Source organism: Dromiciops gliroides, chromosome 5 (assembly GCF_019393635.1).
Source record: "Dromiciops gliroides isolate mDroGli1 chromosome 5, mDroGli1.pri, whole genome shotgun sequence".
NCBI classification, from domain to species: domain Eukaryota; kingdom Metazoa; phylum Chordata; class Mammalia; order Microbiotheria; family Microbiotheriidae; genus Dromiciops; species Dromiciops gliroides.
In genome coordinates this window covers 100,096,638-100,124,216 of record NC_057865.1, presented here as the reverse complement: position 1 = coordinate 100,124,216, position 27,579 = coordinate 100,096,638, and the positions used below count along the sequence as shown (strand labels likewise).

The 27,579-nt window shown below is 37.0% G+C and overlaps 1 protein-coding gene across 1 annotated transcript in view; it reads right to left on the bottom strand.

Annotated features, from left to right (window-relative positions):
- Positions 1–27,579, bottom strand: part of TPK1 (thiamin pyrophosphokinase 1) — a 516,691-nt gene that overhangs the window by 269,162 nt on the left and 219,950 nt on the right. Inside the window, exon 5 of the mRNA XM_043968376.1 lies at positions 4,557–4,629. Coding sequence (XP_043824311.1) covers positions 4,557–4,629 — 73 coding nt within the window. The remainder of the gene's footprint in view (positions 1–4,556; positions 4,630–27,579) is intronic.

The following is a 27,579-nucleotide window of genomic DNA, read 5'->3' as shown; positions in this document are numbered from 1 at the left end:
AGATCATAGTGAAAAGAAGAAAAGCATTTTCCAAGAAATCTAAGTGAGGTGAAGCTGAAATGATTACTACTTTGGTTCTGCCTTAGCTTCAGACACCAGGGAAACATGGAATGTTAAATATATAAATATTCTTTTATACTGTTTCTGGCATTTCTTACTATACCATGAATAGGATAACACTAAGGCCAGGGATCAGTGAGAATTCTGCAAAGCATCATGGATGAAATGAGCACTTCAGGGAATTGTGACTAATGATTGCTTTCCAGTACCAGTGAACAGATACTCTGGGGTCTCAGGTTCATCTGAATATTAAAGCCTAAACTCTATAACCAAGGATCACAATGTCTAGGAAAAGGGCAGTTTTGGTTCTAAACCATGTGGGAAATGAATACCTACAATGTCTGAAATGAAGTGTGGCTTAGGCAGCACCAGCCCATGTGAAGTAAGCTGAAAAAACAAGACAGGACTTTACAGTAAGTATAAGTATAGGAATAATAACTCTAGATGTGGAATCAGAGTTCTAATCCTACCTCTATCACTCATTCTATGAGTCTAGGCAGTTATTCAGCAGTATGATTCCAGAAGACTTTGGTCATACAGCTAACACACCATTTCACCTGAGTTCCCAAAGAGATCAATGGCGTGAGTCTCATGAGAATTGAAACTTTCAAAATTTAAGTTTTGGTGATCATAGACTCACCATGGTGAAATCATAAGAAGGGTGTGTGAGGTTCTAGAAATAGCAATCAGGATGGGAAATGAGGTGACGGGGACTAGTCTAGGGAGAGTATATTTATTAAGTGCTTGCTATTTTATTAAATACCTATTATTTACCAGACACAGTGCTAAGGGTTGGAGACACAGACAATACATAAATAACTAGATACTAATAAAGAGAGTAGGTGGGAGGAAATTTCAAAGCAGAAAGTACTAGAACCTAGGAAAGGTTCCCTGAAAAAAGGTGAAAATTGTGGTTCTTGAAGGAGGCCAGGAAAGCTAAGAGACAGAGGTGGAGAGGAAAAGATTTTAAGGTATGGGGGATAACCAATCCACAGGCACAGAGACTGGAGGAGTGTTTGTCTAGAGAAAGGCAAGTGGACCAGTTGTATGTAGGGTAAAGTAAAATATAAGATGACAAGAAAGTTTAAGAAGAGGATCGGTTATGAGTTTGTTTTGTTTTGTTTTGTTTTGTTTAGTGAGGCAATTGGGGTTAAGTGACTTGCCCAGGGTCACACAGCTAGTAAGTATTAAGTGTCTGAGACCGGATTTGAACTCAGGTACTCCTGACCCCAGGGCTGGTGCTCTATCCACTGTGCCACCTAGCTGCCCTGCTTATGAGTGTTTTTTAATGCTTAAGAGGGGCTTTCTATTTGATCCTGGGGTTAATAGGAAATCACCAGAGTTCACTGAGTAGTAGGGTCAAAACATTTAGACCTGAACATTGAGTCTGGTATTGAAGTGGATAGAGACTTGAGGAACGGATACCAATTAAAAGGTTATTGCATTATTCCAGGTGATGGGTGATTAGGGTCTGAACTATAATTATCTATATTTGTGTGAGTAGAATGGAATAAATAGACGTCATGAAGTTAAAACAGCAAGAGTTTGACAAAGATTGGCTAAGTGGGGCAGAGGGGGCTGAAAGAGAGGAGTCAAGGTCCCACTGAAGCTGAAATTTTGGATAACTGGAAGGACTGTAGTGCCCTTAACAAGAGCAGGAAAGTAGGGAAGGAAGGAGGGTTTGTTGGGAAAGGCGAGTTCTGTTTTAGGTATGTTGAATATGAGTTGGCTAAGGACAAATTATTTGACCTTGCTGGTCCTCAGTATCCTCGTCTACAATATGAAGGTATTAGATTACAGGACACCTGAGCAGTCCCTTCCAGCTGTAAACTGTCATTCCTTGATAAATAGTTGGAGTCAGCTTTTGCCTTTACCCAATGACCATCCCATCTTCTCTTCCTGTCACAGATTTCCCTGATGACATCTTGTATTAATGTTCTTTTTCAAAGTTCTTCATTTGTTGCATTGTGTAGCCTGCTTACACCACTGTCTTCTCTGATCCAGGTCTCATGGTCACACAACAAAAAAAAGCACTTACTCTGTTTGCTGGAGGACCTTGGGGATCATTCAAGGATTTTCCTTCTTTTAAAAATATAATCCAACTCACTCTCTTTGATGCTTTTTTGTCCATTTTTACTGTCTGTCCCAGTATATGCATACATGTGCATATGATATATGTATGTATATATACAGCACATAGCCAGAAGCTTTTATATCTCCATAAAGATTCACATATTTATATAGATTGATATATATATATATATATATATACACACACATATATATTTTATATATATATGGATCAGCTCTATAGCTTGTCCATCTAAACGTATGTTACAAATTTATAATACATTTAGCCAGGATTAAAATGGCACAAAAGGGAACAAAAATCATTTACAAGAGAAATTCACCCTAGTGTGCAAAGAGATCTGTGATAGACAATGATCCAACTACTAGGACACTGAGGAATGAATTGACAAGATATCTGAAAGAGGAAAAGATTCAAAAGGAAGATATTCAGAAAGGGGAACAGAGGGAACATCAACAGCTACCAACTTAAATGCATAATTCTCCATCAAGACAAAATCTTTATGAGACTTATGGATACTTGAGTCAAGGGAATCTCCAGGGAAAGAATTATGAAGAAAGGTTTTCACAAGCAGCTTTTCCAGTGGACATCTTTATCATCTTGTAATTCACTGAAAGTTGTAGAGAACATAAGATTCTGTTCATTTTGTCTCCACCCTGCACCTGCTGCTGATTCACATTAATTTCTGCCCTGTACTACCCTCAAAACCATAGTTTCTCTGTTTGAAATGTAAGTTGTTTAAGAGAACTCTACCTCACTTTTATTTTTATGATCTTAGCACTAAGCTTGCTTGGTAAGTGCTTAATAAGTACATTTTCATTTATTCACCCATTGAGGTTTCTTGATAATGAACAAAGACATTTGATTCAGTGGAGCAAAATATAAAATTAGTGGCTCTGTTAAAGCAATTAACAAATAAGCATCTATTAAATACCTATAATATATTAAATACTGTGCTAGGCATGAAGGGCACAGATACAAAAATGAAACAACTCTTACAGTCAAGGAACCTTCATCGGAAGATGTGGGACACAACATATGTATACATATTTCTATGAATGCATATAGAAGATAAGGGGCAGCTAGGGGGCACCAAAGATCACAGAGAGATGGGCATGAATTCAAGAAGAGTTATCTTCTTGAGTTTAAATCTGGCCTCAGACACTTACTAGCTATGTGACCCTGGGCAAGTCACTTAACCCTGTTTGCCTCGGTTTCCTCATCTGTAAAATGACCTGGTGAAGGAAATGACAAAGCCCTCTAGTATCTCTGCTAAGAAAACTCCAAAGGGGGGTCAGAAAAAAAATGGACATGAATGAAAAACAACAATAATACAAAATATATACATGGAAAGAGAGCACCAACAGTTGGGGTGATCCCGGAAAGTTTTGTGTAGAAGGTGTTGCTTGAGCTGTGTCTTGACAGAAAAGTCTGGTTTTATGAAAGGAGGTTAGCATGATGCGAGGCTGGCAAGATAGTTAAGAGGCAGGTTGTGTGGAGAAGAAAGAAGTCCATATATAAAGAGTTTGTATTTTACCCTACTAGCAATAGAGTTTAACTGGAGTGTAGTAATGAGTGGGACACAATCATATCTGTACATATGGAAAATCACAATGGCAGATGTATGAAAGTTAGACTGGAGCAGTGAGAAATTTGAATTAGAGACACCAATTAGGAGACAGTTGCAATAATCTGTGCATGAAGTGATGAGGGCCTGAACTAAGCTGTTGGATGTGTGAATGACGAGAAGAGAGACACGGTGGTGACAGAAACAGCAAGATTTGGCAATTGACTGGATAGGTGGAGTGAAACAGCAGGAAGAATGTAAGACAACAAGGTTACAAACTTATGTAACTGGAAGAATAGAGGAATCTTCAACCAAAATAGGGAAGTCTGCAAAATAAGTGTGTTGGGGAAGAAACAAAATCAATTCTATTTTCCCTTCCTACGAGGTATCCACCCCCACCCCCACCCCCACCCCATCAAAATCATTTAAGGTTTCTTTGAAAGTATTTGCAACAGAAATAGCCCTGTCCAATGATTCTCTAATCACAAATAAGAGGCAAGGCATAAAGGAGAGAAAATCAAACTACTGGTAGAGCAATCATCCCACAGGCTTTATAAATTCAATAATGAAGAGATAAATACACAGATAAACAAAAATTAATGAAGAAATAAATGGATGGATAGAGACACAGGAAGAGAATTAAAAATTGTATTAAGGACTTTCTATTTTCCCCAAAGTCAAACATACTATTTACCAATTAATTCTCAGTTAAAAGGAAACAGTCCAACACACACACACACACACACACACACACACACACACACACACACATGGCAGAGGGGGGAAAAAGTATTCCATGCTAAGATAGTTTTTTAAAAGAAAAAAAGGTTTCCAATTTACCTTGCCTTTGTAGTACTCTTTGACTTCAGGCCTAATAGAATCAAAATCTCCACTGATGTACTCAGGTAAGAAGCTGAAAGAAAGAGGGTTCTTGTAAATAAACAAATTGTAGTTAGTTCTTTGCTTAACTTTTAAGTTGAGACTGTAGGGAACTCCTGTGCTTCACAAGGTGGGGTTGGGGAGGAAGTATAACTGACTAGAAACGATTTTTGTCACTGATGTAAGCCCATATAATTTGCTGAGTTTTTGATCTAATATAATTGACAGTACTTTTTATACTAAGGCTGTCTCTGAGGATGAAAATGATGCAGATGCTTCACAAATTCATTCCAATAGCTAGTTAGTACTGCATGGATTATACAAGAAAGAGTTGTTTAATTTTAAAAGCATTTTTACCACAAGAATGTTTGTAGAATCTTCTATATAGCACCTCCATTTTCTGAAACCACGAATAGCCCCAAGGCAAGTCTTAAACTGAGGTTGGAATGTCCAATTCAAAGACAATTCCAATTCTCATAAAGATGTTCATTTTGCTTATTTTGAACTTCACTTACTCCCATCCACAAATGACTTGTTATCACCTGAATTATATGGTGTGACTATGTACACTGAGCAAAAATAACAAATAACAAAAGAAAGCAATCTTCAGCTTTTCTTTTTCCGCTTACACCCTTATTTCTGTACCAGAAGAGCTGGTGAAAAAAGGCATATCCAAGTCCCTGAAGATCAAATATTCTTGTAACCGTCTGAGGTCTCTTATCTAAATTTTGGATGACAGCCCCTGTTCACTTTTGTGGTTTATTCTGAGGTTAATCTAATTCCTTAGAGTTCTGTTGGAATCCTCTACTTTGCAAACTAGTGAATTATTTCACATCAAGGAAAAACAACAACTTATGTTGGATATCTCTGAAGGTTTGCAAAGGGCAAATCCAGTGATCTCTCTGCTCCTAAGACAATCCACCTAGGGTTTTTCCCCCCCAACATGGATGTATCTTAACCAGAGTGTGGAGAATTCGGTCTTTTTAAATGGGGGTACAGAGCTGCTGTTCTCTTGGTATATATGGCTAGATAGTACTTTTTTTTCGGGGGGGGGGGTGAGGCAATTGGGGTTAAGTGACTTGCCCAAGGTCACACAGCTAGTAAGTGTCAAATGTCTGTAGCCAGATTTGAACTCAGGTCCTCCTGAATCCAGGGCCAGTGCTCTATCCACTGCGCCACCTAGCTGCCCCTGATAGAACTTTTTTTAAGCTAGTGTGTGAATACACCAATAATTTACAAATTTGTCCAAGGCTACATCTATCTCTATTGGTACGCTTTCTATTTCAACATGGAGACTAAAACTTAATTTCTGAGCTTTAAAATAAAAATATAAGACTAGATGTCCTTCCATGTTTTATTCAGCACTGGAAACTGTGATGCTATAATCATCATATGATAAAGAATGCACTTTACTTGCCAGGCAATGAAATGTTTAATTGCCAAGACCTAAGTGGTTCTTTCCTATAGGATTTATATATGATTCTAAAATTATCATTTTGATGTTCCAAGGGTTGCTGACCAGACCAAAAACAAACAAACAACAACAACAACAAACCACACACAACCCAGACCGAACTGGGAACATTGTTATGGAAGAGAAGAGAGATTGTTTATTTGCTCTGAAGACATTCACCCTTGTACATATAATACAAAGAGCTAAACTGGATTCCCATGCAGGTTTCCAGTCATTAATGCTATTTTTAACTCCAGAGTCAAAGCCCACCATTCTCCTTTGACACAACTTTCAAAAGATAACTAATTAAAAGGTAAAATGAAAAGTCATTTAATTTGGCTTTCATTGTCAAGATGATTTAGTGCATTAGAAATCTGCTGAATAAGTAAAATATGATTAATCTCTTTGATTTCCTTTGGTATGTTACAATATATCTCACTAGATACCGGATTTTTATGTTCCTGTTATACTAATGAAGGATAATATAGATGAGAATCTAAACCTAGGTCCATGGACACTTTCATTAATAGGTTTCAAAGCACCTATGAATGTAAACAGGGAAAACTTTTATATCTTTTTTCATGAACCTCTAACAAATTTAGCATTTCCTTCATTTAAAAAAAATTTAAAACAACAGAACATTATTGTGCTCTGGTCCTGATGTCATCTGTATAATGTATGCTGGGGTGAAGAGGACTCTTAGTGGTGTTTCCATCTATATGCATAGTTGCTATGATACTAAAACAGGTGTGTGTGTGGGGGGAAGAAACCCCTAAATTGAATTTGATGAACACTGTTGCTGGGCTACTGGCAACAGCATGTAGTGAACTGATCATCAGAGTCAAACAATTTGGGTTCAAATCTCAGTACCTCTACTTCTTCTCTATGCAACCTAGAAGAAATCAGAACCTTTTTTTGGACCTCTAAGTCCTTATCTCCCAAATGAGAGGGACCTGTAGAAAGGTTATAAATCTGGAATATGCGAACTTGCTTTTTAAAAATACATTTTAAGATATATTTCAATGTAAGTGGTTTCCATTGTAATCCTATGTAATTTATTTTATTCATTTAAATATTATTCTGGTAAGGTGTTTATAGACTTTACCAAGATGCCAAATGGGTCTATCACACAATAAAGTTTAATAACTCCTGAAGAAGAGGACATTTAAATACCCTCTCACTTATTAATCCTGTAATATCTTCTACGTCCCTGGGAAAGCACTGTGAAAATTACAAAGTACTGCATGAAGATGAGCTATGATCACTGCATGGAATAACATTCCATTTGCAGTATGGCTTTAGGTTTGCACTAGCCTCTAAGAGGATGTGTGTGTGTGTGTGTGTGTGTGTGTGTGTGTTTTTCAAGCACTTACTTCTTGGTATCTATCTCACTCTAACCAGCCCCAGTTCTCGTCAACAGTCTCAATTTGCTACGTCTTTTGCAACCCTTAGGTCCATCGTGGATAGAATAATTTCTTTATTTCTCTAATTTTATTTATAATAATTATGATATGGATTCTAGAGGGTAGAGTCAGGAGTGTGCTGATTCATTTGCATAGCTATTCACAGTTCCTTAAACTTCAATATTTCTATCCTTGCTCATATGTAAATATTGTGTGCTAAGGTAAGAGACAAAGATATTGACCCTGAAAAGCAGGTAATATAAGTATTAATACCTCTAATCTTGATAATCATTAATCAGATAAAGGAGTTATATGTCTCCTGAAGAATAAACAAGAGGCTTCTTTTGAGTCTACTTGAGATCCAATGAAATAATCTAATATCCAGGACTTGATCAGAACAATATTCTCACCCATCCTAACTTTAAATAACCTCACCATTCAAAGACTGATAATCAACTCATCTTTATGTCGAAACCTTCATTCCATTCATACTGTCCTGAGCTTCTTACTCCATCTTTGAAGCCTACCCAGTTACACTTTTATCATATAAACACACTAATTATTTTGTCTTTTCATATACTTTTCCGCCCATCTCTTTTCCCTTTGGGGTTTCTTATTCTCCAGTTGAGATTTATTTATCTTTTCCTGCTACCAGTTAAAGAGCACACACTAGCTGTGCCTCTGGCTAACTTTCTCTCCAATCTTCATCAGAAAGGATACTAGAGACATATTCTCCCACTCCAAGAACCTAACTATTATGAAGTTTATGTGACATGGGCCAGGTCCAATAAAAACTATATATAAATGTGGTGTTACTGATAACACATGACTAAGGAATAACTAAGAATTTTTTAAAATCTAGTTCCAAGGCTATTATTATTTGATTTAAACAGTAAAATAAACTGAGGTATAAAAATTAATTCCTTTATATCTAATATTTTAAGCAGAGACATCCATGTGGTAAACTTCAGAAAAGGCAAGTTAGAGCTGCCCACTATGGTTTCAGAAAAAGTTACAGGGTGAACCTTTTTACTGTCAGTTTCCTAAAATTAAAAACACATTATGGATTCAGCAGCCCAGGGAAAGCAATTTGGTCTCCCTTTATATGTTTATATTCATTTGTGCAAAATTCCTCAGATATCTGGAATCAACTTGACAGACTTCTGAATATTGTAATGGCCTTGACAATGACTTAAGCTAGAAACTAGGAAGTAAAAGGCATAAGGAGCCGAATATCTATCCTTTTGGTTTATATTAAGACTTGCAGAGAATGCACTCTTTGCTTTGTTGTAATTTTTTTTTATGAGTTCAGCAATAGAATAATTTTTTTCTCTACACCAACAAATAAATAAAGGAAAGTAATAATATAAATTCTAGCACATTTCCTTGTATTGAGGGCTTTGAGAGAGAAAAAATGAGGCAGTTAAAAGACAACTAAAGTCCAGGCATGTCTATTAACTTTTTACATAGTGTGTCAGAATTTAATGTATGTCCTTCCCAAATTAAAGTGGGATACTCACTTTAAACCATGTGTATGCCAAAAATATACCTGGTATGCATGCTGAGATGACTAAAATAATTATATCTCTTCCTCATATGATATACTAACTTTTGGAAGTTCCTGCTATTTACTTTTCATCTCTGCAATTAAAAGAACATCTTTTTTTGAGGCTCCTGTTGCCATGGATCCGGGTATTCTGAATAAGTAAATATTCAGGGTGACACTTTCCAGATGTGTTTTATGTGGCAGTACTAATGACAGCTGATACAGGAGGGTTATTTTTGGAGCTGCCTGGGGGGATGATTACATATAACTTATTAACCCCACCCAAACCAGATTTATAAGAGAGCTGATTGATTACTTTTGGGTTGACCATCTTTAAGTGACACAGCCCCATTCCCATGGCCCACCCCTATAGTCACCCCACCCTATAATCTGCCTTCAAAAAAAATCCCACATTGTATTCCTCTTTATGATTATGTGATCTAATGTAGAAAAATAAGTTTGAGAGGATATGAAAGAAATTCATGGATGAAAGAATACTTATGTGTTATATTAAGATAAAAAAGTGAACAATCATATCATGTTACCATAAAATCATTAATATTCTATAGCCAAAGTAATATTATGAAACCCTGCTGTAATATCATTTGCACATTATAACATTTATGATACTGTCATGCTTAACTGACTTCCTTGTAACATTATGTCACCTAAGATACTGTTTTCATGGAGCTATTTAAGATCATTAGGCAATTTCATTCCTTTGCAATCTCACCCTTTAGAGAGTAATATGACAAAAGGCCACCATGATCTCTTTCACAAACCCTTCCTTGGTCACACTGTCAGAAAAGCTTAATGGTCTTTTGCAAAACAGAATTTCTTAGGAAAGATGATTTTGCAGAATGTCATTCATTTACTTTTATTCTTAATTAAAATTAATTGACGATCTGGAGTCGTCTGAGAGTTTCATAGGGAAGGAAGGTCTGGCTCTGAGTCTTATAGTATTAATAATTCATTTCAGTCAATTAAAGTGTTTCCTATATGCTAAGAACTGGGAATACAAATAAAGGCAAAAATATGGTCCCTGTCCTCAAGGAACTCACATTCTAATAGGGAAGACAACACTCAAATAGCAACGTACATACAATGTATATACAAAGGGGTGTGTGTGTGTGTGTGTGTGCATTTGTGTTTATGGGAAAATGATGGTAGTAATTTGACACATTTCAGGCAGGTGTAAACGAAGAGACAGGAAAACACAAGGGATAATGAAAGTATTTAAAGCTATCCCCCTGACATTGCACAAATCACCATCTCCAAGTCTCAGTTTCTTCCTCTTTACAATAATGGAACTGGAAAACACTGCACCTTAGATTTTCTTCTGGTTCCAAATCTGTGATCCTATAATTCTATCTTCCAAATATTAAAATAAATATGTGGACATAATGATGAAAATTTGCATAAATTCTGATATAACCGTTGCCCAAAATTCAGAAAAATCGTGCCATAATTTGGTCGTGTCTACACATAAAGCCAATGTTTATGCAGTCCCAAACTATTTTTAATCAATAGTTAACAAAAACAAAGAAAGGCTCATTTTTGGACCATCAGTAAAAACCCTTAAATGTTATTACCACTTCCTCATATATCACATCAAAGAGTCCAAAGGCCAAGCTTCTACTAACTCAAGAAATCACTATTAAAAACAATAGCAGGGGCAGCTAGGTGGCACAGTGGATAAAGCACTAGCCTTGGATTCAGGAGGACCTGAGTTCAAATCTAGCCTCAGACACTTGACACTTACTAGCTGTGTGACCCTGAGCAAGTCACTTAACCCTCATTGCCCCACTTAAAAAAAAAAAAAAACACAATAGCAGCTGTGTTCATTTTTTTATCTACTTGTCTTGGTTTTATTTACAAAAGCCACCAGCCTTATTTGGCTCTCGTGTCAAGCTTTCCAAAGACTTATTTTAACTTTTTTAATGTGATGCCACCTATAATCTTCCATCATCTTTCTTTCTAGAGTTGTACATTTTTTTTTATTAGAACTTGGTATTTCCCTTGTCTGCCATGTTTTGTTTTGTTTTTCTGAGAAGTTAGAAGACAGTATTTATACAGCTAAACAAATTTTCTAGGCTCTTTCAGCTACTTCACTGGGGTGACTAGAAAGCATAATTTATGCATTTCTTATTTCTTAAAAAGTCAACAATTTAAACAGGTTCAACTGAAGTTGTGCTTGTAAGTTGTGCCTTCTTATATTTATCTTTTATTCTAATTTTATGTCTACCTTGGTCCTCCACCAGGCAATGCTTTGGGACAACAGATTCTGAAATGAAATCCAAAATTAACCACTTCTTCTCTATGGTTAATTTAATTTTTTTTCCTATTCAGTACTATGTCAAAAACCTTCCAACTCTCTTTTTGAATAATGTATCCATGACATGATAGGAGGTGCTTTGTTTCTGTGCAGCATAGGAGTTTTTGATCACTTTCATTCCTTGATTCAAAATGATTATTTCCAATTCTTTGTTTTTGTCATTCTTTCCTGTTCTCATTTTCATGCTGAAGTCACCAAGTAACAAAGTGACTAATTAAAAGGATCACATTAGCTTCCTGCATCAACTTCTTGATTCCCACCCCCCATATTTTGTTATGGAGGTTGATGCAAGTATATTTATGGTAGTCTGTTTCCTAATGCTCAACAAATACAAGGCAAGATGACTCACTGTTTGGGCATAATATGAAATCCATTCTGTCAACTCCTTTATCTATGTCTCTGAGGAGAATCTGTAAATTGTAATTGCAGTAATTTGTGGGTTTGAAAAATTATTTGATTTATAGCAGCTCTTTTTGTGGTGGCTAAGAACTGGAAATCAAAGAAATGTCTATCAATTGGCGAATGGCTAAACAAGTTGTGGTATATGATGATGATGGACTATTACTGTGCTAGAAGAAATGACAAGTAGGATAATTTCAGAAAGGCCTGGAAAGACTTGTATGAACTGATATATAGTGAAGTGAGCAGAACCACAAGAACACTGTATACAGAGACAGCAATATTGTTTGATGAAGAGCTGTGAATGACTTAAGGATTCTCAGCAATACAATGATCCAAGACAATCCCAAAGAGCTACTGATGAAACATACTATCCATCTCCAAAGAAAGAAGTGATATTGATGGAACAAGACTGAAGAATAGTATTTTTCACTTTCTTTAATTTTTTCTTTTATTCGGTTTCCATATACAAAATGACTAATATTGTAATGTTTTACATAATCATACATGTATAACCCACATCTGACTGTTTCTTGCCTTAGGAATGGGGGAGGGGAAGGAGGGATAAAAATTCGAACCCAAAACTATAAATAAAAGTGTTTATTACTTAAAAAAATAAAAATTTATTGGTTAAAAATAAAAAAATTCATTCATTAGCTAGAAAGTCAAAGTAGGTATCATTTAATTCCAGAGATGGAAAACTGAAAAGAGTAAAAGTTCAATTAATGCCTATGGACTGAATAATTCTTAGCACCTTCAAATTCCTTTTCTGTAACCATTTCAGAACCACCATAAAATGACAAAAGAACTAGATTATTTTGCATATTAGTCCATTTTCTGATTTGTTATAGCTGAAGCATCTCCTAATGGCCAACTTTCTGGTGATGGACCTTGATCCTCTAAACTAGACAGTTCCTCACCTTTTCAAGTGCCATTTGGTTAGCTCTTTCCTAGTTGGATTTGACATCTATCTCATCAGAAATAATAGACGTTCCTATCAAATCACTGTTGACCTTTTAAGGCAAGAGAGGTAAAAGTTGAAAAAAAAATCATTCACAAGCTTTGCTTTTGAGTGAGATCATTAATTAGTTCATCTGTACTATGGGTGGGGGAAATGCATGGGGGGAGAGTTACTTATTTTATTGGTACAATAGGAACAGTACCTGATTCACTGTGGGCCACACAACTAGTAATGTTAGAAATACAACTGGAACCCCTGTTCCTGACTCTGAGGTCAGTTTTTTATCCACTATACCTTGCTACCTCTTGCACTCTCTTTCCAGATTTATCAATTTCCAATTACTTATTGTGTTCCTATTGTGTAGTCAACACCATGTATGCCCACTTACAAAGCATAACTTCTTTGTAAGTTTTCTATGTATGTGCTCACTTGATTTTGATGGATGGAGAGAATTTGGACAGAGAAGTAGTAGAATTTCCAGAAATGTAGCTTGATATGAGCAGAAGGCTGCTGGTGGTGAAACAAAATGCATATTTAAATAAAGATATTAAGATCCCCCCCCCAACACACTCACACAAACACTTTCATTTATCCTTTAACCAGAGCTTTTCCCAAAATATCTCCATCGGAATAATGAATAGCTAATATGGATACATTCAGCTGAGGTGCAGTGTCATTGTCCTGTTTCAATTCAATTAAAGGACCCTTTAAGGACCTTTATTACTTACAAAAAAAAAAGGACCCCATGAGGTTTATATGAATGCACTAGGTTGTACATACATATGCCTGGATTTATACATTAGTTAATTCATTATATACAATTGAAATAGTTGTGCTGGTTGTCATATTTTTTTAAGGTACATTTTCTTCCACAATTTTTTTCTTACAAATCTTTATTTCTCTGTACTTTCAGCATCCTTTTTCTCCCACCCAGCTGGTAAAGGAGGCAGTGTGTTTCAGACATGGAGAGAAGGATGTTAAAAGCTTTTTCAGCACCTGACACTCTGATCGAATTTCTTTTTTCTTTCTTTCTACATGTCATCTCTCTAGGAACCTAACTAAACAATGCAGTTATTACATATGTAAATTATACCACTCCCCCAAAAGGAGATAATTCTATCCCTAGAAGTTACCTCTATCAGTTGCGAAGACCAATTTTGAGTTTTCTGTGGCTTACCCAGACATTTTTAATAGGCAATTTATATTTTTAGGTTTTAATTTCTATTCCTATAGAAAAGGAGAAAATTTCATACATGGCATCATCGAAATGTCAAAGGAATACTGAGTTTATCCATTCATGTTAATATGTTCTTTAAAAAGGCATAACTAAATTCCCATCTCCTGTGTTTTGAAAACTACTTGACCAGTGTTCCTCACTGGCCACTATTTCACAATATGTCATTAATACTAATAACAGATTTTGATACTGTAATTTAATTATAATATTGATTTATAGAAAGATTAACAATATTTTATCATAAGGCTATTTTCTATAAAAATATGGTTTTAGGATGATTGTTAAGGGTGTTATAAAATGAGATACAGATATACATATCTGTATCTCTGAAATTCCAGTTTAAATCCTTTAATAAATAAATATGATTTGACTTCCAAAATGTCACGGACCTATAACTTCTATAGGAATGTATCTGTCATAATTTTAAATATTTCTTGATATATATTTCTATCATAAATTCAGATATTTTAAATAATTTCCCTATTAATAGTAATATGCCACTAATTTAAATCAGTTTAGATATTGTTGTTTTTGCCTTTCATTCTTGAAGAGGACCATGACATCAGGGTTAATGTCATCACTTACACTGAATTGCATTTAAGTGAGGGAGGGCTGTGAAAGGTTACCAACCTTAACCTCTTCTCCACAGCCATGTGGGTTCATTGGCAAGATATACATCAGGACTACTAGGAGATGGCCCTGGATGTTTTAAGGTAATTGGGGTTAAATGACTTGCCTGTGGTCATGCAGCTATTAAGTGTCTGAGGTGATATTTGACCTGAGGTCCTCCTGGCTCCAGGGCCAGTGCTTTATCCACTGTGCCACCTAGCTGCCCTTCAGATATAGAATAATCAGACTATATGAAAGTGTAAATAAGAGGATATTAAAATGTAGCTTATTTGGGGGTATCATTGGCAAAAATTAAGGTAAACATTGATCCCCAGTAGCTTTTTATATAATTAACCCATTTATCCCTTGTAGGTACATTTCCTTGTATTCTGGGCTGAGCCTAACTCAAGCTAGCCAGTGAGTCACTTTCCACGTTAGAATGAAATGTGGTACTTATATGTGGACCTTAAAGTGCAATTATAACAACTAAGGACAAAAAAAATAAAATTTCAAAAGTTTAAAAGATATTTGCATGATTAATCACATTCTCTCTACTAGAATGAAACAGATATGGCTATATGATTGTAGCTTAAAGAGTGAATGATATTTGAAGGAAGAAAATAGTGCTTATTCTCTTTCCTCCCTACAATTCTAATGCTGCTTGTGATTTCTACCAAGCATATCATCTTATCTCCATGAATGGAGCTTTCTTCTTCTCTGTCATTCCATGGACTAAATCTGCCCCTCGCCCTCCCTCTCAGTGCTCATACCCCAGTTCAGTGAATCCTCCAAAGCATGGCAGGAGGCAAGAAGAAAAAAAGCATCCACGCTGCCTTGCTAATGTAGCAGCTGCTTTATGTGGACAGCTGCTTGGCCAAGGACAGGAACAGATTCCTCTCTCCCTCTCCAATTCATTAGGTGATTCTTTTCTTCCTTCCCACCTCCCCTGCAACATCCCAACATGCATTGCTAGTGGTAGAGACAGCTGAAAGATGAGCAAAAAGCTAGGATGGAACGGGGCAGGAGAGGCTGGTGGCAGAGGCTGAAGTTAGTTCAAGACCCTGGGCCCAATGGGCTGTTAGAAAGTACCACTAAAAACATACATGTATGTACTGCCTTCATTGTGCTCTGTGCTGGACACTGTGCTAGTCACTGGGGATCCCAAAAGTGAAAAAGTCCTACCCTTGAGACAGGCTTGTGAGGGTTGTGGGGATGGAGGAATGTGTATATATTTAGATTTACATTTAGACCTGCAGCCATGGTGATATTGCAAATCTCAGGAGCAAATGTTGAGAAAGATGACAAAGTACTTTTTGAGATATAATTGTAGTCTTGTTTCCCTTCCTACCTCTCCACAGTCCAGGAGAAAATGGAGGAATTATGGTCTTATTTAAAAGAGAAGGTTGAAGAACAAGCAAATGCCAACATCAAGACCCGCAAGTGCCTCAGCAAAAGCCAGGGGGGAATGGGCAGACTTCAGCTCTGAGAACTGCCACATGCTTCATTGTAACCCTGGGCAAACAGGTAACCTTCAGCAGCCAGACTGCCACATGCTTCACTGTAGCCCTGGGGAAACAAAGACTCACCCCACAAGCCTCAACAAAGGCCCTACACCAGCACAAGAACCCTAGTTCAGAACCAAGTTACCTGCCCAATCTCTACGGCTTCCAGTAGCACCAGTCACACAGCCCCTCCCCCCCAACTCCTCAGCCTAGCAGGAGAGAAGAGGGTCCCCTGTGGGGGGGCGGGGCAACATCAGTGCAGCAGAAGGTAAACCACAAGGGCTTGCAGCCCCTGGCTAAAGAAGTCTGAGACAGTGTCTCCCTCCCACTTCAGGAGTGGAGCTCAAATTTAAAAGAAAGGAAAAAAGGCCAAAAAAAGATAAGCAAAAAGCAACAACAACAAAAGAATCTGACTATAGAGAGTTATTATGGTGATAGGGAAGATCAAAACACAAATTCAGAAAACAATGTCAAAACACCTATAAACAAAACCTCAAGGAAAAACAGGAAGTGTTCTCAAGCCAAGAAAGAACTCATAAAAGAGTTCAAAATGAGCTTAAAGATTATATGAGTGGGGCAGCTAGGTGGCGCAGTGGATAAAGCACTTGCCCTGGATTCAGGAGGACCTGAGTTCAAATCCGACCTCAGACACTTGACACTTACTAGCTATGTGACCTTGGGCAAGTCACTTAACCCCAACTGCCTCATCAAAAAAAAAAAAAAGAAAAAGAAAAAGTAAGAATACATGTGAAAGTACTTTCCAAATTACCAAGTAATATATAAATGTAAATAATTGCCATTAATGGGGGCAGCTAGGTGGCTCAGTGAATAAAGCACTGACCCTGGATTCAGGTGGACCTGAGTTCAAATCTGGCCTCAGACACTTGACACATATTAGGTGTGTGACCCTGGGCACGTCACTTAACCCTCATTGCCCCATCCCCCCCAAAATTATATGAGTGCTAGAAGAAAAATTGGGAAAATAAATATGAGTGATGCAAGAGAATGGTGAAAAAGGAGTCAACAGCTTGGAAAAAGACAACTGCTTAAAAAGTAGAGTTGTCAAAATGGAAAAGGCAATACAAAAACCCACTGTGGCACATGAATATAGCAGAACATTAGTATAAAAATTTAAATCCTGCCTGAGACACTTACTAGTTATCTGATGCTGGGGTGGTCACTTAACCTCTCTGCCTCAGTTTCCACAGCTACCAAACAAGAAATAATAATGTCACCTACTTCAAGAGGTGGTTGTAAGGATCTAATGAGATAACATTTGTGTAGTGCTTTGAAAATCTTAAAGTTATTTTTATCAGACAGACTGTCAATTTCATGAGGGCAAAGATCATGCCTTGGACTGTTCCATAATCTGAGCTACATATAGTAGACTTTCAACAAATATTAGCTTGATTCAATTAAGAAAACATTATATAATTGCTGAGCACTAAATAAATACCAATGGAAGCTACAGCTGACTTGGTTCTGATTCATCTCTCTTTAAAGAAATTCTACTCAATCATTTTAATGGGAAGTCTGCCGTTGTAAGGACCATCTACTGTAGTGAGATTCAGAAATTTTAGATGCAAGGAACATTATGTCTTTAATGGGTCTTTCAAATAATCAGAAGGCTATAAAAATTATAAAGAACTCACAAAATGTGCATTGCCTACCCATGAGCATCTTCCCTTTTTCTTTTAAGGTATCTTCACGTCTTCTATTGTTATACCTACAAAATATTTCAAATTTCCCCAAATATACAGTTATCCCTTCCACATAGCAGGGGTTAGGGGCAGAGATACCCCAAAGATCTAGAAAATTGGCATAATGTTTTTAGCTCTCCCTTCATAGAAGAGAAGCCTGAATTATTATGGTAATAAAAGATAAATATGTTGATATTATACAATACTATACATATATTTTATGCATTTCTGAATTTCTAAACTTTTTCTGTTATCTGCTGGCCTTCATGTGTCAAGACGGCTTCCACAAAACTCCCCCAAATTCCCATTTAATGTCTTCTGCCAACTTGCGACATATGAAAACTGCAATGAAGAAATATGTGATGTGGAAGAGATAACTGTAGATTTTCATGAAGACCTAACTTAAAGGTAAAAGGAGAAAGAAGCAAAATGCATTATTATGAATAATTTCAAGCCTAAGGCCTAGTAATATACAAACTCACGGACTATATTCAGTTGGCTTCAGTGTAATTTCTGTAAGCATATCAATTCCTGTTAATCTATACAGCTGAAATGGAAAAGTTTCATAATGTTTAATAGGGAAGTGTTTATAGTGTTCATAGGGTTTAATAGGGAAGTTCAGCAAAGTGGAATGAACATAAGATCTAAGGTCAGAGGGAGTAAGTCTATAATAGCAACAGGTATCAAATAAAAGATAGCTCAAATATAAACCACCTGCCTCAAATATCAGGCTTTAAAAAAAAAGAGCTAACATGAAGATTTCATGTCTCTCATTAATTAAGAACTAGGGTGCTTGCCTGGTCCCTGTGTTGATTTTCTTAGTACTTGGCTTTTCCACTATTTCCTTCTGGCTTTTTGCTTTTTATCCATTTCGATGCTCATTAATGATCCTTCCAAGTGCTGAGCAGGGGGATTGAACATACAGGAATCCCTTATCAGGTAACTTAGACAAGTTACTTTATTTCTCTGGGCCTTAGGTTCTTTTCCTTTAGTATTAGGAATCCATTGGAATGGGAACCAAAGATGTCTATGGTCCCTTCTCAACTTGAAATTTTGTGATCCTCTATGAAACTTCTACCACATATCCTACGTAACCCTTATAAAAAAATCTTTAGTGTTGTTTTGGAACATCAATGATGATTATTCCCCATCTTCATTGCCTATCCACAAGCATCATCCCTTTTTCTTTTAAGGTATCTTCACGTCTTCTATTGTTATACTTACAAAATATTTAAAATTTCCCCAAATATACAGATATCCCTTCCACGTAGCATAAGCAAAACCAAGCAAATTATTTCAGGACACCAAAATTGAATGATTTACTTAGGGATGCAAACTAAATAAAACTGTGATTTGATTCAGAAAATATTGAATATATTTGTCTGTTTCCTGTTCAATATTGTTCAAGGGGTCTTTTCTTTGTTTTATATTATTAAAATATTTTGATGGGGGGCAGCTAGGTGGTACGGTGGATAAAGTACCAGCCCTGGATTCAGGAGGACCTAAGTTCAAATCCGGCCTCAGATACTTGACACTTAGTAGCTGTGTGACCCTGAGCAAGTCACTTAACCTTCATTACCCCACAAAAAAAGAAAGAAAGAAAAAGAAAGAAGTAGAAGAAAAAAATTTTGGCACAGTAAATAAGAGTACCAGTAACATGGTTTGGAACTTGGTGAATCAGTGTAGCTTGTTATTGCTGTAAGTGTCTGGTAAAAATATTCTAAGGCCACTTGCTATATAGCTAAAAAAAAACCACTAAAATATATTGTCAAATGTACATTGAATTTACTGGTATTTGACCACAGAGAAGCTAATTTTTCCTTACTCCTATTAAAAGACATAAATACTATGCAGAAAGTATAATTATTAACTATTTTCAGAAGCATGCACTAGAGAATTGTCACACGTAGGGGTTTCACTGTAAAACTATTAATGTTAACAGGAATCAAGTAGGTAAATTGATACAATGGAATGCTCTTGTCAGTTCTCAGTACATACTAAGATGACTGGAATAACTGTGTGCTTTGTTTTTTGCTTTATGCTAACATGTGGAACTGCTCTCTAGTTACTAATAATCCAGATATATTGAGTATAAGAAGGAGAAACTTAATACACACTAGAGGCCACTAGTAATAAATAAATTAGTTTTGTATGTTAGTGGGGGGAACATAACCCTGGTACCTTACTATATACCAGTTCACAAAGAAAGTCTGCACTCTATGAGTTACAGTTTACCATTGTTAAGAGTGAGTTTAGAAATAATCATGTGAATTTTATGTCTTCCATATTTTTTGCTAGAAATCAGCACCCTTCTTTTTAAAAGAAGAGAAAGTTGCCTACAAGACTGAAAGGTTGATTACCATTTTCCATGCTCAGTTGTTTCTTGAATACACAGTAACTGGCATCGTAAGGTTAGATTTAGAAATAATAGGAATCTTTGAGGGTATCTAGTCTACCCCCAGTCATCCTGCAATTGAAGAAATAGGCCCAGTGAGCAAAATGACTTGCTTAACTCACTCTACAGGTCGTAAAAAATAGAGTCAGAATTTGAACCCAGTTCTTGATTTCAGATCAGATATTCAGTTATTATGAATATGAAGAAGTAAACCTTTCCCAAGGAGGTGGTATGGCACAGTAGCTAGAGAGCAGAGCTTTTGCTGACCAACACCAAGGTCCAGCTACCATTGCTGATGCATACTGGCTGTTAGATCCTGGGCAGGTTATTTTAACCTCCTTTCAAAGTCTCAAGCAAAACTCTGAAACAAAGTCGGACAGAAGAAGCCAGTCTATAATACTGGAGCAAGTCCCTCAGTGGAAAAACTCCCTATGCCTATGAAAACATAGATGCAGTCTAAAATAGCCAGTCAGTTAATTAACATCTATTAACCAGCTACTCTGTGCCAGGCACTAAAAAAAAGGCAAATAACAGTCCCTGCTCTCAAGGACTAGGTGAGGAGATAACATGTGAAAATATAACAACCACTATGTCAAACAAGATATTAAATTGGGCATAATATAAGAGGGAAGGCATCAAGATAAAGAAGGGTTGGAAAGGCTTCTTGCAAAGAGTGAACTTTAGCTGAGATCTGAAGCAAGACAGAAAGGCCAGGGACTATCTTTTTCCTAAAGATGAAGAGAATTCCAGACTCAGAATTGAGAGATAGAGTGTTAAGTGATATGAACAGGTAGGAATAGTTTCACTGGCTCACAAAGTACATGAAGGAGAGTAAGTTATAAGTAGACTGAAAAGGTTGGAAGTAGCCAGTTTATAAAGTGCTTTGAAAGCCAAAGGGTTTTCTCCTTGATCCTAAAGGTTAATTAGGAGTCATTGGTGTTTGTTGACTAGGGTAGGTTATATGATCACACCTGTGATTCAATTTGACAGCTGCATATCAAACTAAACGAAGCAAAATAAACCTTTTGCAACATTTGACAAAACTAGCATTTCCAAATGGTAGTTAAGACTTACAATAGCCTATACTGGTATTCTTGAAGTTCTTACCCCTACTCAAACAAATATAAAGTTGTCATAGAATGAATAGGCCTTAGAGGGGGAAATTTGTTGGTTTGGGTACAACACAATTTTGTGCAACTTCTGACTAGGCAACAGTGGTATTATCCTTAATCTTAAAAAATCCAGTCTTGTTCATATACATTGAAAGTCAGCTATGTAGATTCATTTAGTCATAAAATGTAGAAGCTGACATCTTAGAAGTCATCAGGCTGATTCCCTTCATTTCGGAGATGAAGAAACTGAAGCTCACAGTGCTTAAATGACTTGTCCAAATGAATATCATATAAATGAAATGCCAAGGCAAAGACTGTCCAACAAACACCTAACTGGTCTTCTCAGGAAGATAAGGAATCTAAAACTCTATTTACACTATGAAAACTAAACAATTTAAGGAACAAGAGCCACATGAGAAAGGCTATAGGCAGCCAGAAGGAGGAAGGGAATGAGAAAAGTATAGCTTCACTCAACCTTCTGGTCAGAAGATTTTACACAGTGAAAGAAGACTGCACTTCAGTTTTTTTTTTTTTTGTGGTGTGAGGCAATTGGGGTTAAGTGACTTGCCCAGGGTCACACAGCTAGTAAGTGTTAAGTGTCTGAGGTCAAATGTGAACTCGGGTCCTCCTGACTCCACGGCCAGTGCTCTAGCCACTGCGCCACCTTGCTACCCCGCACTCCAGATTTTTTAAAAAGTATGTATGCAATGTTATTGGAATTCTCACTACCAGTCTTGAGATGTATGATGATGACATATATGCATGGCAAAGCTGACCACTTAATTCACCTTCTGTCATGGACGAGGCAAAGAAAAAAAATTACCCTAACGTCAAGAAAGTCTTTTATAATCGAATAAATAATAAAATAATAAATTTGCAGATGATTTCAGCTCTGTCTCCTGGCTCTGTGTCATCCTCCAAAACACTTCACAGCTCTTCATTCATTACTATTTAATTACAGCATAATACCTTCCTTTCAGACCTAATTAACCATTCAGAGGGAAGCTGTGACCACAGGGCCTTATTTCCCATTTGCAATGTGCTGTTAGAATATTACTCTTCCAAGAAACATTTCTAATTACTGAGAAATATAATGAAATAGAGAGGTATTCGTGAAGAAGGGATGAAAGATGTGATTTCTACACACAACCATTTTAAAAACAAGAGTTGAAGAATGTTTATTAATGCTATTAGAAAATCTAGGACCAGAAGAAATAGCTTCTTTCAAATATAAGTTCCAAGAGATTTTTACAAGACATTTGGATGTATATTTTTCTCACGAACAATTTTTGCAAGTGGTCAGTTAAGAAAGCATAATGTAGAATTTAGAGGTAATAAACTCAAGGCCTGCAAAACTCCCATGTGCACCTGAACCAGATTAAAATGTAACTGGGAAATTCCTAATGACAACAAAATACAATAAGACATAAATAAAATTTGTGAGTGGCAGAGATCATTTGAGTTTGACACAATTGGTTAGATTCACCTGGGTGAAAATAATAACTCCTAATGTGAATTTCAACTCTGCAAAATTTCTCTGCTCATAATATTATACATTCCATGACTGCTCCAAGTTCTGTAGAAAAGACTTAAAGAGAGCCTATGAACAAAAGTCAGACATTTAAGGAAAAAGGAGACCTAGCTATAGAACCTGTTTCTGATCAACTGCACTATATTCTAAAAAGGCTATTACAGAGTAATAATTGTTTTACAGGATAAATGATGAAACACATAGGTCCCTCTTTTGCTTTTCACTTGAAGAAGAAATTGATTACTTAAATGTTAACTCTTTAGAACTAGTGAGAGCGACCATAGAGAGGGCTTAGAAGGTCAGTCCCATTCAAAATGACAGTAGTGCAAATTCTTCAGAAATGTTACTTCCACTATCTAGTGCAATGAAGAGAATGCTAGACCTGGAGTCAGAAGACATGGCCACTAATTGTGAGTGACTATGGACCAATCATTTAATCACTCTAGGCCTTGATTTTCTAAAGGGGTTGGACTAGAGTATCTGTAATGTTCCCTCAGGCTCCAAGTCCATGATCCTATGTTGTTCGGTCATTCAGTCATGTCTGACTCTGTGACCTGTGGATGACAGCATGCCAGTACTGTCTGTGGGATGCTCTTGGCATAGATACTGGAGCAGTTATGTGGACTATCTGTGCTCGACCTATGGCAGAGCTTTCTAAGTTCCTCTGGGTCTAATCAGCCACAGCTGGCCACACTGCACCTTAACCCCAACATAGTGATGTCATTTGGGTCCTCTTCGAGTCCAAAGTACAACAACCAACTGACCCACCAAGGGTCACACAGCTAGTAAATGTCTGAGGCTGGATTTGAATTCAGGTCTTCCTATCTATAGGCCCAAGAGTCTATCCACTAATCCATCAAGATGTACCCATTATGCTATGTTACTATCTGCCAAAAAACTAAAAGATATACCCTTTATCTGTATGAACCTACAGATTTATTTAATCTCACAAGAAGAGCTATTCCCCCCTCCTGTTTAAATATCATTTATGCACTCCATTTCATCTCTTTTCAAGGCCTTGATAACTCAGTTATTAATACATTTGATACATGTTTTTTTGAAATCTCACAGTGTGAACTTCACTGAGCATCATAGGGCATCCTCCTTATGTTCTATTTCTTGGGTGGAGTTGAGAACTGCAATAAATTTGAAAAGTAAGAGGAAGTCTATCAAACCAAATTAATCCAAAAACCTAACTAATCTCAAACTCTGTTCAATAAAAAATACAAGCTTGTTTTAATAGATAAAGCAAGTAAGAGTTCAAAAGTAGAGAAATGTCAAAGAAAAAAAGGCTGGGAATTTATATATCATAGACTAAGAGACGATGGTGACCATCTAGTCCAATTCTCTCATTTTACGGATGAAGAAACTGGGGCCCAAAGAGTTTTGCCCAAGGTCACATAGCTAGTGAATATCTGAGATGGGCTGTGAGCCCAGGTCCTCTGACTTGAGACTATGCTCTTTCTACCGTACTGTATTCTGTTAGAATTAAGGAAGATACACCTCTACTTACCAGGTATGGTACAAGGAAATCATAGTCATATAGTTTCTTGAACTGGAAAGGATCTTAAAGTAACATCAGTTCCAACATCCCTGATTTTGATGAGCCCAAATAGCCACACTCAAGTAAGTCAAAAAGTGTTTATTAATTGCTTCATACCCAAGGATCTCACACACATAAAAGGGGGGAAGAGAATGAGAGCTAGTAACTGAAATCACATAAATGAGTACTGATGGAAATGGGAGGAGGGTACTGTCCACTGCCCAATCTTTGCTAGGTATTAAGATGATTTTTAGAAGAGACACTTTATATATTTTTTAAATCAGCTCATAGGGGCGGCTAGGTGGCACAGTGGATAAAGCACCGGCCCTGGAGTCAGGAGGACCTGAGTTCAAATCCGGACTCAGACACTTGACACTTACTAGCTGTGTGACCCTGAGCAAGTCACTTAACCCCCATTCCCGCCCCCCCCAAATCAGTTCATTCTTCATTCTACCAATTACAGATTGGTTTTAAAAGGTCCTTGGTGAGGAGAACTTTGGGAAATGTAGGTTACCTAAAAACAAAAGATATAGTAAAAGTCTGAAAATAAAATGTCAATATTTGAGAGAGGGATGTCATATTAATCATTCACAATTTACTGTGTATTAACTTGATTAAGAAACCACAAAATTAGTAATAATAAGAAAACAAGAAAAAATTACATGATTTGGTGCACTTTAAATCACCATAGGCCTGGGTGCAGTGGCAGACTCTGGAAAGCCAGAGGGTAGCAAGTTGGCACAAGGGACCTGCAAGTGGGAAGGAAGCATGATGTGAGAGAGGAATTCAGAACTGGGATGGAGCCAAAGGCAAACTCTGTTTGGCCTGAAGGCCAAGTGGAGCCTGATATACCATTAAAATGCTGCCTTTGGCACGTATGCTATAATTTCTCAAGTCTTCCAGAACCAGCTTGGTAAGCATGAAATAAAATCACCCAAATGAAATCAGTCTCAATTCAAAAGGCATTTACTAAGTGCCTACAATACACCAGGCATTAGTAATCTTGTTACTTCTAGTCAAGCTTTTCCAGGCTAATCTACCTTCTCTGGTACTTTTTTCTCTCTCATAGAGAGGTCAACTCTATATTGCATGAAAGGACCTATTTGGAAAATAACAAGGAAGAAGGTTAAGAATAGCACCTAGAGTATGATTTTAGAAGCTGTATTTGAACCCAGATGCTCTAACTCCAAATCTAGTACTCTTCCCATTGAATAATAGTGACTGGACAAATTGTATTTGAGCTTGGTAGTACAGTAAATTGAGTGCCAGGCCTAGAGTCAGGAAGGCTCATCTTCCTGAGTTCAAATGTAGCCTCAGACACTTCCTAGCTGTGTCATCCTGGACAAGTCACGGAACCCTTTTTGCCTCAGTTTCTTCATCCATAAAATGAGCTGGAGAAGAACATGACAAACCATACCAGTATCTTTACCAAGAAAACCCCAAATGGGGTCACCAAGACTCACACACAACTAAAAAATGACTCCACAAAAACAGCATATATTTACTAAAAATAGTCATACTACATTCACTTAAAAATCTCTTTTGTTGAAAGAATAGCAATCCTGGTAGACCAAGACAATATCACCGATGTTGTAAATATTGACTTCAGAAAGTAATTAGACAAGGACCCCTCAAACCATCATTGGCAATACCATAGGGAAACACAGTCTGGATGACAGATTCCTCATCACTTTTTCAACCAGATTTACACTAAGTTAATTTATACTTGTCGATACGTAGTTATGTGTATGCATTCCCCCCCCCCCAATTGGATGACTTCTTCACAGGCATTTCCCCAGTCTTATATTTCATTGGCATTATTCCATCCCCTCTAGCAAAATACTTTTCATATGTTAGGCTTTCAATAAATGTTGTTGACTAAATGACTCAACAACTTGTTGTTTCAAGAGCTTTCACCCACATATAAATTGTGTTCTTTAGAAATATCTAAGCTTCAAAACCATTTTTAAAATCACTTTATAAATATTAACTATAGTGTCATTTCTGGGAATTGACCTATATAAGAGTACTTCAAAGAGGTAAACAGGCTGAGTAAGGTTAAGGGAATTTGTTTAAAAATCTAATAAATTAGTGACAAAGTGAGGGAAGTGGGAATAGACAAATCCCATCTCTGAAAATAGTATTAAGGATTTCCAAAGTAAGTCAGAAATGGGGCCTACTGAGCTCTGCATTAATGTTTCTGAGAGTAATCTAAAAGGGACACTGTCAGGTATTTTGGAAAGCCACAGTTGGTCTACTGAATATTAGTCTCGAAGGTTTGTGAAGTGTTTCTATTTTCCCTTGTTCCATTATAGAACTATATACATTTCCTTTTGAAGCCATTTTTCCCCATTTAGCCTGTTCCATCTCTTAAAAGTAAGAAATGAGTTTGATAAATGCTGGACAAAAGTCTGTTCTTTTATTTGTCATAAACCTACTTCCTTTGAACGAAGTCCTTAGTTTGAGTAACAATTCAGTGAAAATCCCTACCTATATCCTTCATGATTTTGTAGACTGATTTTATCTCCTCTCAGCTTCTGTCTCTCCAGGCTTAGTTTTATCATTTTATGATGTTTGAATGAAACTCTATAATAACTTTAATTTCCTTCATCAACCTTCTTCAGTTTCTGTAGTCTCTGTCTAGATAGCAACCAAAACTATATACCACTTTGTTGATATGAACATACCAAAGTTATATAAAAGAGTAGTGCTGGGTATAGAGGGGCATACCTGTAATACCTGCTGCTGTGGAATATGAGGGTTATGTTCAGGAGGAGAAAACAGCCCAGCAAAGCATCGGTGCCACCAGGCCTAGAAGTGAGTAAGGTAAGGATACCCAGTACAACTCCTCCCCCCCCCCAAAAAAAAAGTTGATCTTCTGTTTGCCATGCAAAACTCTTCACAATCTGGCCTCTGTATATATCCAGGCTTGTTAAATGTCAATCTCGACTTCAGGAAAGGTCTGTCTTACCTGGGTGAAAGGGGAAGGTGGGTGAAAGGGGAAGGTGGGTGAAAGGGGAGGGCGGCTCAGCACTACTCGTCTCACCTGGCAGCTCACATCAGCAAAGCTTTGCTCAGTGGGCAGCTCATCACTGCTGCAACACAACACAGCTGAGAGTGGGGCAGCTGAGAGCAGTAAGAAGCTTGCAACAGTGAACCCTGTGCCCCAGGGTCAGACTTCAACTTTATAAGTTTAAAAATAGCCTATAAGGGGTGGCTAGGTGGCACAGTGGATAGAGCACTGGCCCTGGATTTGGG